Source organism: Echiichthys vipera, assembly GCF_963691815.1.
Source record: "Echiichthys vipera genome assembly, chromosome: 12".
Classification (NCBI taxonomy): domain Eukaryota; kingdom Metazoa; phylum Chordata; class Actinopteri; order Perciformes; family Trachinidae; genus Echiichthys; species Echiichthys vipera.
In genome coordinates this window covers 20,759,141-20,771,944 of record NC_139837.1, presented here as the reverse complement: position 1 = coordinate 20,771,944, position 12,804 = coordinate 20,759,141, and the positions used below count along the sequence as shown (strand labels likewise).

The 12,804-nt window shown below is 41.1% G+C and overlaps 1 protein-coding gene across 1 annotated transcript; it reads right to left on the bottom strand.

Moving 5' to 3' along the window:
- Positions 1–296: 296 nt before the first annotated feature.
- fbln5 (fibulin 5) lies at positions 297–12,684 on the bottom strand. The gene is made up of 11 exons (XM_083924792.1): positions 12,419–12,684; positions 12,215–12,269; positions 11,912–11,960; positions 11,433–11,714; positions 5,977–6,099; positions 4,982–5,098; positions 4,570–4,686; positions 3,916–4,038; positions 3,328–3,454; positions 3,020–3,215; positions 297–1,027 (listed from the first exon to the last, which is right to left on the bottom strand). Exons 1-11 carry the CDS (start codon positions 12,460–12,462, stop codon positions 866–868), a joined length of 1,395 nt encoding a protein of 464 aa, XP_083780918.1. The 5' UTR covers positions 12,463–12,684; the 3' UTR covers positions 297–865.
- Positions 12,685–12,804: the final 120 nt, after the last annotated feature.

The window sequence follows — 12,804 nt, the reverse complement described above, 5'->3', positions numbered from 1 at the left end:
CCAAATCCCACAAATGTGCTTTTATATTTTTTATATTTGAATTGATATAATTAGATGTTGATTTATTGCTCCTCCATTGCAAAAAAAAAATGTTTATTGCTTTAAAAAAGCGCTGAAATAATCCCAAAATTTGTTCTACTTATCCAAGACCCCACGATCTAATGCCCAAATGTGCTTCAAAAGATTCATCAAAAGATAACATTATAATCCCATTTTTCCCCTATAGTTTCAGGAGTTCAGGAGCCTGCTGATGGAAGGGAAGGTTGTATGGTGAAGACATTTATTGGCCTAAAAGAAACTGTGATCAATAATTCAGTTCATGACTGGTTGTTACATCATTTCAAATATTGCCTCTGCAAATGCACAATAACCGGCTCTCCTCCCGGCTCATAAAAACACACGACATTGATCTGATGGCATTCATGGCAGCACTTGAATTCAGGCATATAAAAGTCACTTTCACAGCTTATCTGAAGGGATGAAAAGTCACAGACAACTGGGGGAAGCTCGTGAGAAAATCTGTATTGTGTATATGTTCTCAATGAGGGTAATTTCCATCATTTTCAGGTCATTTTCTAAAGATGTCAGAAATTGTACACCATAAATATCCTCTCTGTGTCGTAAGTCCATATCGCAGCCATAAAAACTCAGTGTCCATTAAACCAGGGTGGGGATTCAAGCTCAGGGATGCTTTCCCATCAGCTGATCTTGGCTCAGTCTTTATCGGATGTGTCTTTATTGAGGATGACATAATGATTTAAAAAAAAAAAAAGAAGTGATGAGCTGTCTCAAACGAACCATTACATCAGCTGCAGATGAGCCCAGATTGATGCTTTTGTGGGGTGAGGAAGTTAATTTGGGACGCTCAGAATGGGTGCTCTGAGACAAACACCGTCAGACGTATGATGGAGCTGCCTCTGAAGTTGATGACGTTGTTGACTGTGACCATCTCCAAGTCAAGCACCAACTCTCTGGGCCCCTTGATTGGCCGTGAAAGGACGAGTGTGGCGCTCACGTTACTGGTTTGCTGAAGGATAAAGGAGACGGGAGAAGGAATGTGAGGAATGAAGCAAAGGAGACAAATCTGACAGCTGCTCATGATGGAGGAAATCCAAGTCCCAGGGCTTTAGTCGTATCATTTACAACTAGCAAACACAAGCTCAAAGTCAAGGAGAGTTAATGTGTTTTCACGGAGAAGGGCATATTTGAACAAGGACAACAGAAGGTAACTTTAGAAGGATAGTGAAACAAGAAGCCTGTGGTGGTTCGATCATGCACCAGAGAATCTCTATACTTTGATATCCTCCTAAAGAAAACCTCTTCTAAGTCTGTATTTATTAAAACATTACACACACTTATTGCTCCATCTGCTGGACAAGCAGGTGCCTCATGTCTTCCCCTTTCTTTCTTTACAGGCACCGCATATATTTGTGTTTACTTGGTATATAATCATTATTTCAGCAGACATTGTGACTTTTCATAGCAGAAGAAGGTGCATTTTTTTTGCATTATTTAGACTTTTAGGACTTTAGGCTTTTTGGACTGTGACATGTCAGAATGGCTTTTGTGAAAAAAGGCCTGTTGGTATGTAAACAAATGATATTAGAGCGGAATCATGTATGTTTCCATGGTTTATATATAGAATATGTTCAGAATAACATCCACAGCAAAGAGCTCAAAACTTGACTTAAGATCATATAACTTATCTTCTGTTGCGTTTGTTTAATGTGAGCTTTTTAAATGCAATGTTTTATTTAAAAGAAAGTCAAAGAGGGATCAAACACACTTCAAATATTAAATCAAATTGTTTTTTAGGATTATTATTCTAAAAAGCAACAAGGCTAAGCCCCAAAATCCTCTAATGGTGGACGCCAACCGCAAAAATGTGTTAATTCATGTAAACCCTCATTTTTTTTAACATTGCCCAGAAGTTCCCAAAATCTGACAGTCCAAAAAAAATGTCCCAAATCGTAGCAACTAATGTTTATTTTCATTGCTGATTAATCTGTCGCTCACGCAGCTGTTTGGTCTGTGAAATATCATAACGTGGTGAAAAATGTCTGTCAGTGTTTCCCAAAGTCTCCTTATCTTGTTTTGTCTACAACTCAAAGATATCCAGTTTACTGCAACAGAGGAGGAAATAAACCAGACAATATTGAGTGTTATAAAAATTACTCAAACTGATTAATAAATCGACTAATAAATGAACCATTGTAGCTATAGTTTGTTATAATGCCCCCAGATGAGAACATATTGTATATTTGTCCACAAAAGGATCATCTGTTATCAGCTGGGAGGATATTTAGAGGTCTGAGAGCCCAATGCACACAATAATAAAACGAAGGACTGTCTCTTTAAATTGCTATATAATGACCCAAAAACAACAACAAAGGAGCCCTTGTTTTTTCTTAGTGACAGTTGAGTTTATGAAATGATTCTGATACGACTCATTGGTAATAATCAGTCACAGCTGGTGTTTCTGCACACATTCACACACATCGTTTTCCTGTCATTTCGTTGGATTGTCTGGTGATAGAGTCTAGAGTCTCAGCAGGTGGCGCTGTTTCCTTTGTTAGTAGATGGTAAGCAATGCTGACGACGCAGTTCTTGCTGTCTTTATTGGGAATAAACTGTAGTTGCTTGCCGCTGTCAGTAACATAAATCATTAAACTGTTTTTTTCGTATGCCAGAGGATCTGTTTGAAGAAGAACTCAGCTGTGCAATAATACTGCATTTATAATGTGCATTTCAACTCTTTTTAACTTCTTATTTAGACTATTCTTGCATTTTTACAGTTAATCCCATTCCCATTTTCAGCCTTATTATTGTTAACAATGTTATTATATTTTGTAGTATAGACATTTTTACATATATATATATATATATATATATATTTACATAGTTTTTATATAATGTAGTTTAATGTACATATTTTACATGCTTATTTCTATTTCTCTATATTTATATTTCTTTTCTAGAATTTTCAGGACAGAAGTTTCTGGATCACTGAAATACTCACCCTCATGTAAAACTCTCGTCCTTCGTTGCCCGACTTTATCTGGAAGATGTAGAAGGCGCCGGGGTAGCGTGTGGTGGCCTGCATCTGGAAGATGTCTGCAGGCACACTGCGCCCCGACGACAAGTCCATGTGTCGGTACAGAATAGTGAAGGGCTTGTCCCTGCAGGCAGGGTTCTCAGCTGAACACATGCACTGACTGCAGGGGAGGACACACACAGGGGTTCAAGTTATAACACAACATACAGGTAAATACATAAATGTATTGCACAAATGATGACGCATTTGAGGGATGCAGAGGAAACACTCACTTGTCACTAACTTCGATGTAAGGAGAGTGACACTGTAAAGGGTCCAGGCATGTGTAGCCTCCCTGGAAATTGAAACATACTTGTGCTGTTGTACAGGTGTTGTTACCAGTGTCACATTCATTTAGATCTTCAAAATCAAACACACAACAATCAGAGTCAGTTAAAACATCGTCATCATCATCATCATCATCATCATCATCATCATCATCATCATCATCATCATCATCATCAGAGAAACAACATTTAGAAAGCATCAAACATAAAGTCAGTGAGAACAAATCAAAAAACAAAGGGCACATAATAAATAAGGTGACACTTATAAAGTTAAACATTAGCTGATGTAAAAACTCTTTTCCTTAAACATATTCAGTTGGATATTGCAGGCGCAAAGGTGCCATTTTAACCAAATAAAAACCTCTAATAAAATACAATTTAAGGTAACATTTGAAAAAGGTCCAGAGACAAATGTATCAAATAAAAGAAGATTAAATTACATTAAAAACGTTTTAGTACAATACACAACACAGCAATGTATGTTACAATATACATTTTTTCAGTTGTGTCATTGTCTTCGATCCTGAACTTTACCTTCACAGCTCCTGCCGTCTTCAAATACATAATATCCAGGCGGACAGACGCAGGAGAAAGAGCCGGGCGTGTTCACACATCTGTGCTGACACAGAAACTCAGAGAAGCTGCACTCATCCAAGTCTAAAAACAAAGATTAACACTAATCAGAAAAAGATTGTGAGGGCTCTACCTAACAGCAACAGGGTCTTTGGGTCGAATCTGACCAGGTGAAACAAGGTCCTTCTGTGTGGACTTCCTCTAGGAGCTCCCACAGTCCACAGACATGCAGGCTTAAAGAAGCTATAGGTGTGAATGTGAAGGTATGTATGTCAGATCTAAAATGGGATTAACTGCTTCCCCCTGTGATGCTGCACAGGATAAAGGGTTACAGAAAACAGATGCATAGAAAGACAGTGTTAATGTTATTATGCATTATATGTTATGAAAGAAAAACGTGTATCCAGTTGATACATGTACATTTATCAACTGGATACAGTGATGTTATGTCACATTTATCTGCTGGGAAAGGTTTTTTTAATCCATAGGGTGTCAAATATTAGAAGACTACATTTTAGATTTAAAAGACATAAAACATTTTTTAGATAAAGAACTTGATTCCCGAACACTGATTAGACACTGTTAAAGTACAAAAACAAAAACAGCTCATCTCACCAATGCAGGAAGTGCCATCGGCCGCCAACTCAAATCCCTCGTCACAGTTGCACATAAAGGATCCGTAAGTGTTGAAGCAGCCGTGACTGCATGGTTCATCTTCACACTCGTCCACATCTGGAGGAACGACATTGGGTTAGTGATGTGAATTACTAACACATTTGATGGGAGCCGGATCTTATAGCCCCGATCATCAATCTGATTATTAACCTTTATGCTTTGAAATTAAGGCATAAACAGCTCATTTAGCTGGAAGTGCCGCAAAGTGCTGATGTGGTGCTTTGAGCACAATGATAAAATGTATGACTCGGTTCCTTTTGTTCATACCAAAGAACAGTGTGTGTGTGTGTGTGTGTGTGTGTGTGTGTGTGTGTGTGTGTGTGTGTGTGTGTGTGTGTGTGTGTGTGTGTACCTTGACAGGTTCTGCTGTCTGGGTTGAGGATGAAGCCTGGGTTACAGGAGCAGGAATAAGAGCCGGGGACGTTGGCACACAGCTGTTGGCAGTAACCATAGCGACATTCGTCAATATCTGGTCAAAAAAGAAAGAGATAAACTGGTTATGAATCATGTAACATATAAAACATCTGCACTTTGTTGTTTACTGTGAGGTTCTTTACGGCTTTAACATGAAGAGGGCGCTGTTCTTCAACAGAAGAGCTAAAGCTCACAGAGTTTTAATGACGTTTTGAAGCAGCATCGTCTTTTCTACGTTACACACCGGTGCTTACAAGAAGTATGGTCTTTATTTTAGGACATACCTGCACTAATATTTTCTTCAGAACACATGCTTGTGAAGTTTAACTTTCAAATGTGAGAGCTTCCTTAAATGCAGCACAATATACTGTTTCTCTTTGTAGCTGCATTAGTGCACAACAACAATGCTCAAAGTCGTATAGGAGATACATTCGGCTCATCTTTAGGTTCATACGTGTATTTTGGGTTCCTACTAGAACATGTTTACGTGCTTTAATGTTCAAAAAAACACTTTCTCCCCGACATCGTTTGTCTGAATATACAGTACATGTATTCACCCCAAGTAAAAAAATGCTGCACCTTTGCAAAGGTATTTCTCAATCTTGTGGTGCACATACTCAGATGCGGGGGAGGTTGTTCTAATGAGCCTGCATGTGACTTAGGAAGAGACCCAAATCTGAATAGCTTGTTCTGATCAATGTAGCTCACAGAAAACTGGGTTGACTTATTTCAGTTTGTGAGTTGGTCAGGCACTCCAGATACCCAAATGTGTACCACTACTGAAAAAGTGAGTTTCTTTTTATGATATGTCCCCTTTAAATCTCTAATAAACTTACAGCTGTAACTTTGGAAAACTTAAATGTGAAATACGTGCAACGTGATAAATGCAAAACAATTCGTTATTTTAACAATGGCGTACAGATTTTCACTCACCCTGGCACTGTCCACCAATGAGCCAGTATCCTTCAGTGCAGGAACAGGTGTAGCCACCTGCTGTATTGATGCAGACCTGGGTGGGGTTACAGTGATGAGAGTTTGTCTCGCATTCGTCAATGTCTGGAACAGAGAGAAGGAGCAGAGCAGAGAAAGGGTGTTATTAATATTTCTTTTTTGTGTGAGAAAAAAACCCTCAAGTGAAGAATGTAAGGAACTAAGAAAGCTTGATAGAGGGAATAAATAAATAAAGGTAAAAACACACTGTTAGAGCAGTTAAATCACGCATGTCCAGTGGACTAGTGGCTGAGATTTTGCACTGACAATCTTCTCGTCAAGAGTCTGTTTCTCCACAATTGGCTTTTCACCACCCTGTGTTTAAAAAAGCTCTTAACACAACAGTTAACATTTCAATACGGCATCAACTTACAGTTGTTTTTGCACAAGATTAAAGATTTCTCAGATTACGGCCTGAATTCCTCTGACGCCCCTGGAGCGGCTCACACACTACATCATAATAGCCATATTTCCTTATGAGGATATGACAAATCAGAAAATTCCAACCTGTTTATGGTTCTCAGACCATGAAGTAACCAATCTCTAGAAAGCCGATGGGGGAAGCTGGCGGGAGCCCAGCTTTTTGTTTGGACAGGCCGCGATAATAAGTGATGCCCTTTGTGCCAACTTGGACCACTAGCCCTTCATAGAGGGTGGAGGAGGCCCGGAGCAATTGGCCTCCAGCCAACAGCTACATGGCTCCCGACACCTGCTTGCAGTTACCAGTCAAAACCTCTCTGAATGGTCTTCATCTGCACCCCATGTGTAGCCTTACTGCAGATACACACACACACACACACACACACACACACACACACACACACACACACACACACACACACACACACACACACACACACACACACACACACACACACACACACACACACACACACACACACACACACACACACACACACACACACACACACACACACACACACACACACACACACACACACACACACACACACACGAGCCGCAGGAGCGTTTCAGTTCAGCTCCTTATATAGACTGTTTCATGAGCTGCCCACCAGCTTTGGGGTCACCGCTGACGGCCCTGATCAACTTTAGAGAAGATTTGATCATAATGTCAGTCACATGGAGGAAAACTGAGTAAGATTGAACCGTTGAAAGATTCTGACACTAAATTCGTACACAAACTGCAATTTATAACTGCGTTATGAGAGAAAATGCACACAAACTGTCCTGTTTTCAGATCAGATATCGAGCACTTTTGGTTTTAAAAAGCCTGCAAGGTCGGACATTTTTCTGAAGCCACAGAGGAGCGTGTAATCCTTTCGACTTGAGCAAAAACATGAAAATCCCCAAAACTGAAGTTACGAGCGGAAATGAACAGCACGGTCCCATGTGAAGAGAAAAAGACAGCATCTTAACTCTGGAGGCATCATTTGACTTACAACACTGTGCTTTAGCAATCCATCTCCTGCTTGAAGGATCAGTTCACACAAATTACAAAAACATGGTCACGCAGGTAGTTTTGGTTTTATGTGCGGGTGTTTTGAGATATATGTATCTACCAATCCAGTTATGACGGTGAATATAATTTAATTTGTTCTCCTTAGCATTGAAAAATGATGCTGAAAAAAATCAACAGCAACACTCTGCACTGTCAAAAGCCTTGCTGTTGACAGTTTTCATAGGGACCATGTCTTTGGGAGAAAGTAGTTCTCAAAATGAAAATTGGGACTGGTTTCACAAAGATAGACTTTGGTTTAAATTCCTCCGCTGGTCACACTTTAGTTTAGTCAATTCATGTGAATACCACAGCTTTAAGTCCACAGGGAGAAGGGTCACTAACATTCTAGGCTTAAATAGTCTAAAATGTCTCAACTAATGAAGCAGCAAATTTACTGTAAGAATGATCCAACTGTGTTTGTGAAAACTGCAGTGACGTCTGTGGGTTATTTAGTTGAGTTCATATACTTTTGGTCGATTTGGGCAATGCCTCTTTTTTCCAGTCAAAGGTCCGATAGTAGCTCATTTCATTTCCAGCTTCAAAATTGAATTTTAATTTTCATTAAGAACATGTTTACGTGCATACCTTTCCAAAAAAAGCATTATTTTTCTCATTTTGTTGTCTGAAACGCTCTGTTTTAGTGCCTGTCTCTTTAAAACCCTCTCCTGAAAAAGTCCAGTCTGCTCTGATTGGTCAGTGTTTCCGGGACTTCCTCATCTGCACTCTCAGGAGTCTCGGGACATTCACTGCAGCTGGGGAATGACTGTATCAACTACCAGCACCTATTTACCTTGGTGGTTTGATTCTTTGAGTTGTGGTCCCGAGTTGTGCCAGATTGTTTCTTGGTTTGTTATACTTTTTTCACATTATGTGCTGTCTTTATGTTAGGGTAATTGGCTTCTGGCTGCAGCTTCATAATTACAGAACAGACATGAGACCCAGCATGTCAAACTATTCCTTACAGGAACATCTAAATGCTTTAGAATACAATGAATCTTTCGACTGTAATCTGATTCCAACTTTGAGCCAACAGTTTTTGTGAAGACACGTTCGTGTTTCAACTAGGCAATGCCCCTGTTCACAAAGCCATGTCCACAAAGAAATGACTGGTGTGGAAGAACTTGATTGGCCTGCACAGACCTCTGACCTCAGCTCCATTCAGCACCTTTGGCATGAACTCTAATGTCGACTGTGAGCCACACACTATCACTCAACATCAGTGGCCAACCTCACTTGTGGTTGATTGGGAGCAAATCCCTGCAGCCAGGCTCTGAAATCTCATGGAGTTTCTTGTAAGAAGAGTGGAGGCTGTTATAGCAGCAGATGAATGCACATGGTTTTGTAATGAGAGCTGATGTAAACGTAGTGTATCTGCTTGATTAGATACCATTAGCGGTGGATAAATACGTATTTTTGTAAATCGTATGATCTGCTTCAGGACAACGACTACAACACACCACAAAGCTGCTTGGAAAAGGCCTTTGTACTCTCTGACTTTGGAAAAACAAACCCCTGAATGCCTTAATGCACACCCAAGGCCTAATTTGTTCTATTGTTCTCCAAAACTGGTGCCATTAGTGACACTGATGGAGCGCAGTGCCATTAACTTAGAGACAAAGCCGTGTTTGTTGCAGGTTCAGACGGGAAGTCACAGTCTGTGTAATTTCTGTCCCATAGCAGCATCAATCAACAACCCCCTTACATCACCCCCCACACACATACACGCCAGCCTTCAGGGTTGTGAAGACTAGTTACGAATGGTCTCCACAGAGGCATGCCTGTTCTCCTGGCAACACATGACCTCATCTTTGGCACTGTGATGGTGTAGTTTACCCAAACAAGGTTGTGTGCCGATTCCCTGACGGGCCTTCTCCCCTACAAAGAGAAACAGTCCGTATTTGTGCATGAGCTAAACTCTAAAGCGCTCTTCAGAGGGAGAAAACCGTACTGTATGTGTACATTTTCCACTCATTACAGGGACATGGCTGATTCATCCAAAACACCCCAAATGGACTTTAAGGAGGCCATTTTCAACAGCTTGTCCCAGCTGCACTCTGAGGAAATTAAGTTAAGATGTATTTCAGACAGCTGGGGGGGACGGGGCATCAGATATATAGTGTTAATCTGACAGCTGGGATCTCTTGCGGTTGTGAAATTCAATAGAATCAATCAGGAAGCAGAAATGTCCTCAAGAGTTCAAGAAGGCCTCTGTGCCTCGGCTGGGTGACGGCAGACATGACGCTGCACCGAGCATCAAACACCATCTGTCCCTGTGATCTGAAGGATCCATGCATTCCCCTGGAGTTCAAACATAATCTCTAATGATTTGCACTTAATATCTGGCCTCTGTAGCATTTCCCTCACCGATCTAGTTTCACTCTTTTGAGCATTTTCTGCAGAGATCCAGCAAAAGGACAAGAAACTGCAAACAGCTGCAGCAAAACACAGACAGCATCCACTGCTGCATCTCTTGCAGGTAATTACGATGTTAAAACTAATGTGAAAACTCAATGCGTGTCACCTTTTCAGACTAGAATGATTACAGGAGAACAAAAGTGGTTCCCAAGGTTGCACATGTCAACCTGTGATAAAATGGTTATAGGTAGATGTAGCTTCATTTTAAGGGGTTAAGCCTCTGCAACCACCGTAGTTGCACAAACAGCAAACTGACTTGAGGCTCATTGGCTGCATTCACTATCTGTGATGAGTGGGAGCACATGCTGACCCACTGGGAATAGCTACCCAAGGCTGGTGTAAACAAACGAGTGAAGCACTTTTGGAAAAGCTGAAGACTTTTGATAAATTAGACCCACAGACTTGGGTGACGTGGTATTTCCTTCTATGCTCCATTGTGCATCAGTCTCAGCGTATACAGGATGACATTTTACCTGTAGCTACATGAAATGTCCTGAAACCGGTTATGAGGAGGTTAAAGTAAATCAAACTGTGATGGAAGTACATTTTCTCGGGTGCTCTACTTAAGTATAAGGTTGAGGTACTTGAGTATTTCTGTTGTATTTCTTCTACCTCACTGCATGTCAGATGGAAACATCATATTTTCATCCACTACATTTATCTGACAGCTGGAGTAATTGGTTGCTTTCCAGACTTTACAGCACTAAAACTTTGGCTTGTGCTCCCGTACAAAACATCATCTAGTTGGGGCCCTTTGACACATTTCAGATGTGCATGAGTTGTTTCATTCCACCAGAGATATTTCCCGTCTGAACTTCTCAGCTGGTTTCATTTAAATGAACCAACTATGTGATGTGATGTGATGTGATATATTATCAAATATTTCTCAGTAAAAGGAAAAATTAGAGAAGTGTACCAAAAAAAAACCAGCAAACTTGTCAATCAGAACTTTTTGCTTTTTCTTCTTTCCTGCACCATTAACCATGTCTGGAGCCTTTAGATCTGTCCTGTGACCTAGTGGACTAAACTAGCAAACTGTAAAGGAGTTAAAAGTGCTGATTAGACACTTATACATCAGTATTAACAATCATATAATTCCGTATATAATAATATATCATTCAAAGGCAAGCAAGTTTACTTTTGATTCTTTAAGTACATTTTGCTGAGAATACTTCTGCACTTTTACTGAAGTAGGATTTTGAATGCATGACTTCCTGGCAGTTTTTCAAGCCCTTATCATACAGGACAGACAGGAAATGGGGTGAGAGAGAGCGAGGGGCAGACAAGCAGCAAAGGGCCACAGGTCGGAGTGGAACCCGCAGCTGCTGCCTCAAGGACCTTCAGACTCTTTACATGGGGCGACTGCTCTAACCACTCAGCCACCAGCTCGCCCCATGCATGACTTTCTTGTAGAGTTTTTTTTTTTTTTTAAATTGACGTAATACTTTTATTTAAAGTAAGAAAATGATCTAGCATTTCTTAATTTCTGCACACAGTGACTCACCGTTGCAGGTGCCATCCTCTGCAGCAGAATATCCCAGGATGCACTGGGCAGTGCTCCTCACTCTGGGGTAGCTGGGCTCCACAGATCTCGGAGGAGCTGGGAGGAAGGTATCTGAAAATCCAACCGACGTTTCTGGGTAAATTGGCTCAGGCAGGGCCGGGATCTCCGGTCTGTACGGCTGGTTGTACAAGCTCCTCGGGATGCACAAGTAGCCACCGTTCTGGTTCACACAGCGCATGTCTCCTCTGCAAACATCTGGCGTGGTGCGGCACTCGTCCACATCTGGAAAACAGAGCGGTGAACTGATGAGGCCATTCCTGCAGAACATCTGTGGGCTTTTACTTCTCACTATATTAGTTTGGGAACTTATTCTGCTTCACTCTGGAAGGTGTTTTACTTTAGACAAGTGTCTTAATGACATGCCCACAGTGAATATATGCTATGTGTAAAAATATGAGGGCAGAAGTCATGTCACTCACCTATACACTGTCTTGCCCTGCGGTCATAAGCAAAACCTTCTGTGCAGGTCTGAGGAGAGATGATCAAGAGGCTGTTGAGCTTGACAAACTATCATGAAATATTATTTTAATATGAAGTCTCATCTCTTACATTATTCCATGCCTTTACATCTTTCCAAACTGACCTTCCGACAGTTAAATCACAGTTTTCTTGTGTCATTAAAGCGACTGACTACATCAGAATGAGATGGCACATCTGCAGAGGATGACCTTGACCTTGCTTTAAATGAATGAAAACACCAATTGAAGAAGGTAAAATGTTACCTGTCCATGTCCAGGCTGGATACAAAGCAGAATAAATACCAGAGCTGCCAACATCCTGCAAAGAGGCAATTTCAAGTTTTAAAATGTTGAAAAAACAGGAGCTCAGCTCAAGCATCCCGTTACATATGGATTCATACACACAGATAACACATAAACAACTCAACTCAAAAGTCCGTTACGCAAAGAAAAAGCATGATTACTGACCTTGCGGAGGAGCAAAGCCTGAAGCTTCGCATTTCAAAAAGCATGGTTTATAGTTTCTCAAAAGGAAAGTTTTAACGACCCGTAAACTCTCCCCAAATCCCCTCGCCACGACCCAGCAGGGCTCTCGCCACCCCCAACTATGCGCCTTTACGCGAAAGCCGACCCCAGGTTTTCATTAACCGCCGTCTGGTCGCGTTGAAGCTTCGGTACATTGACCAAAGTGTTGCAGGAATGCCTTTCAAAATGGACTACTCTGCTTCTGCTCCACTCTGTCGGCTCGACAGATTATTTAGCAATGCAAATTGACTGGCCCCCTTTCGAGCACTTTTCACAACAGCTGGTTTCAATCAGGGGAGAGCCAGCCCCCTCGGTCAGAGCGCACAGAC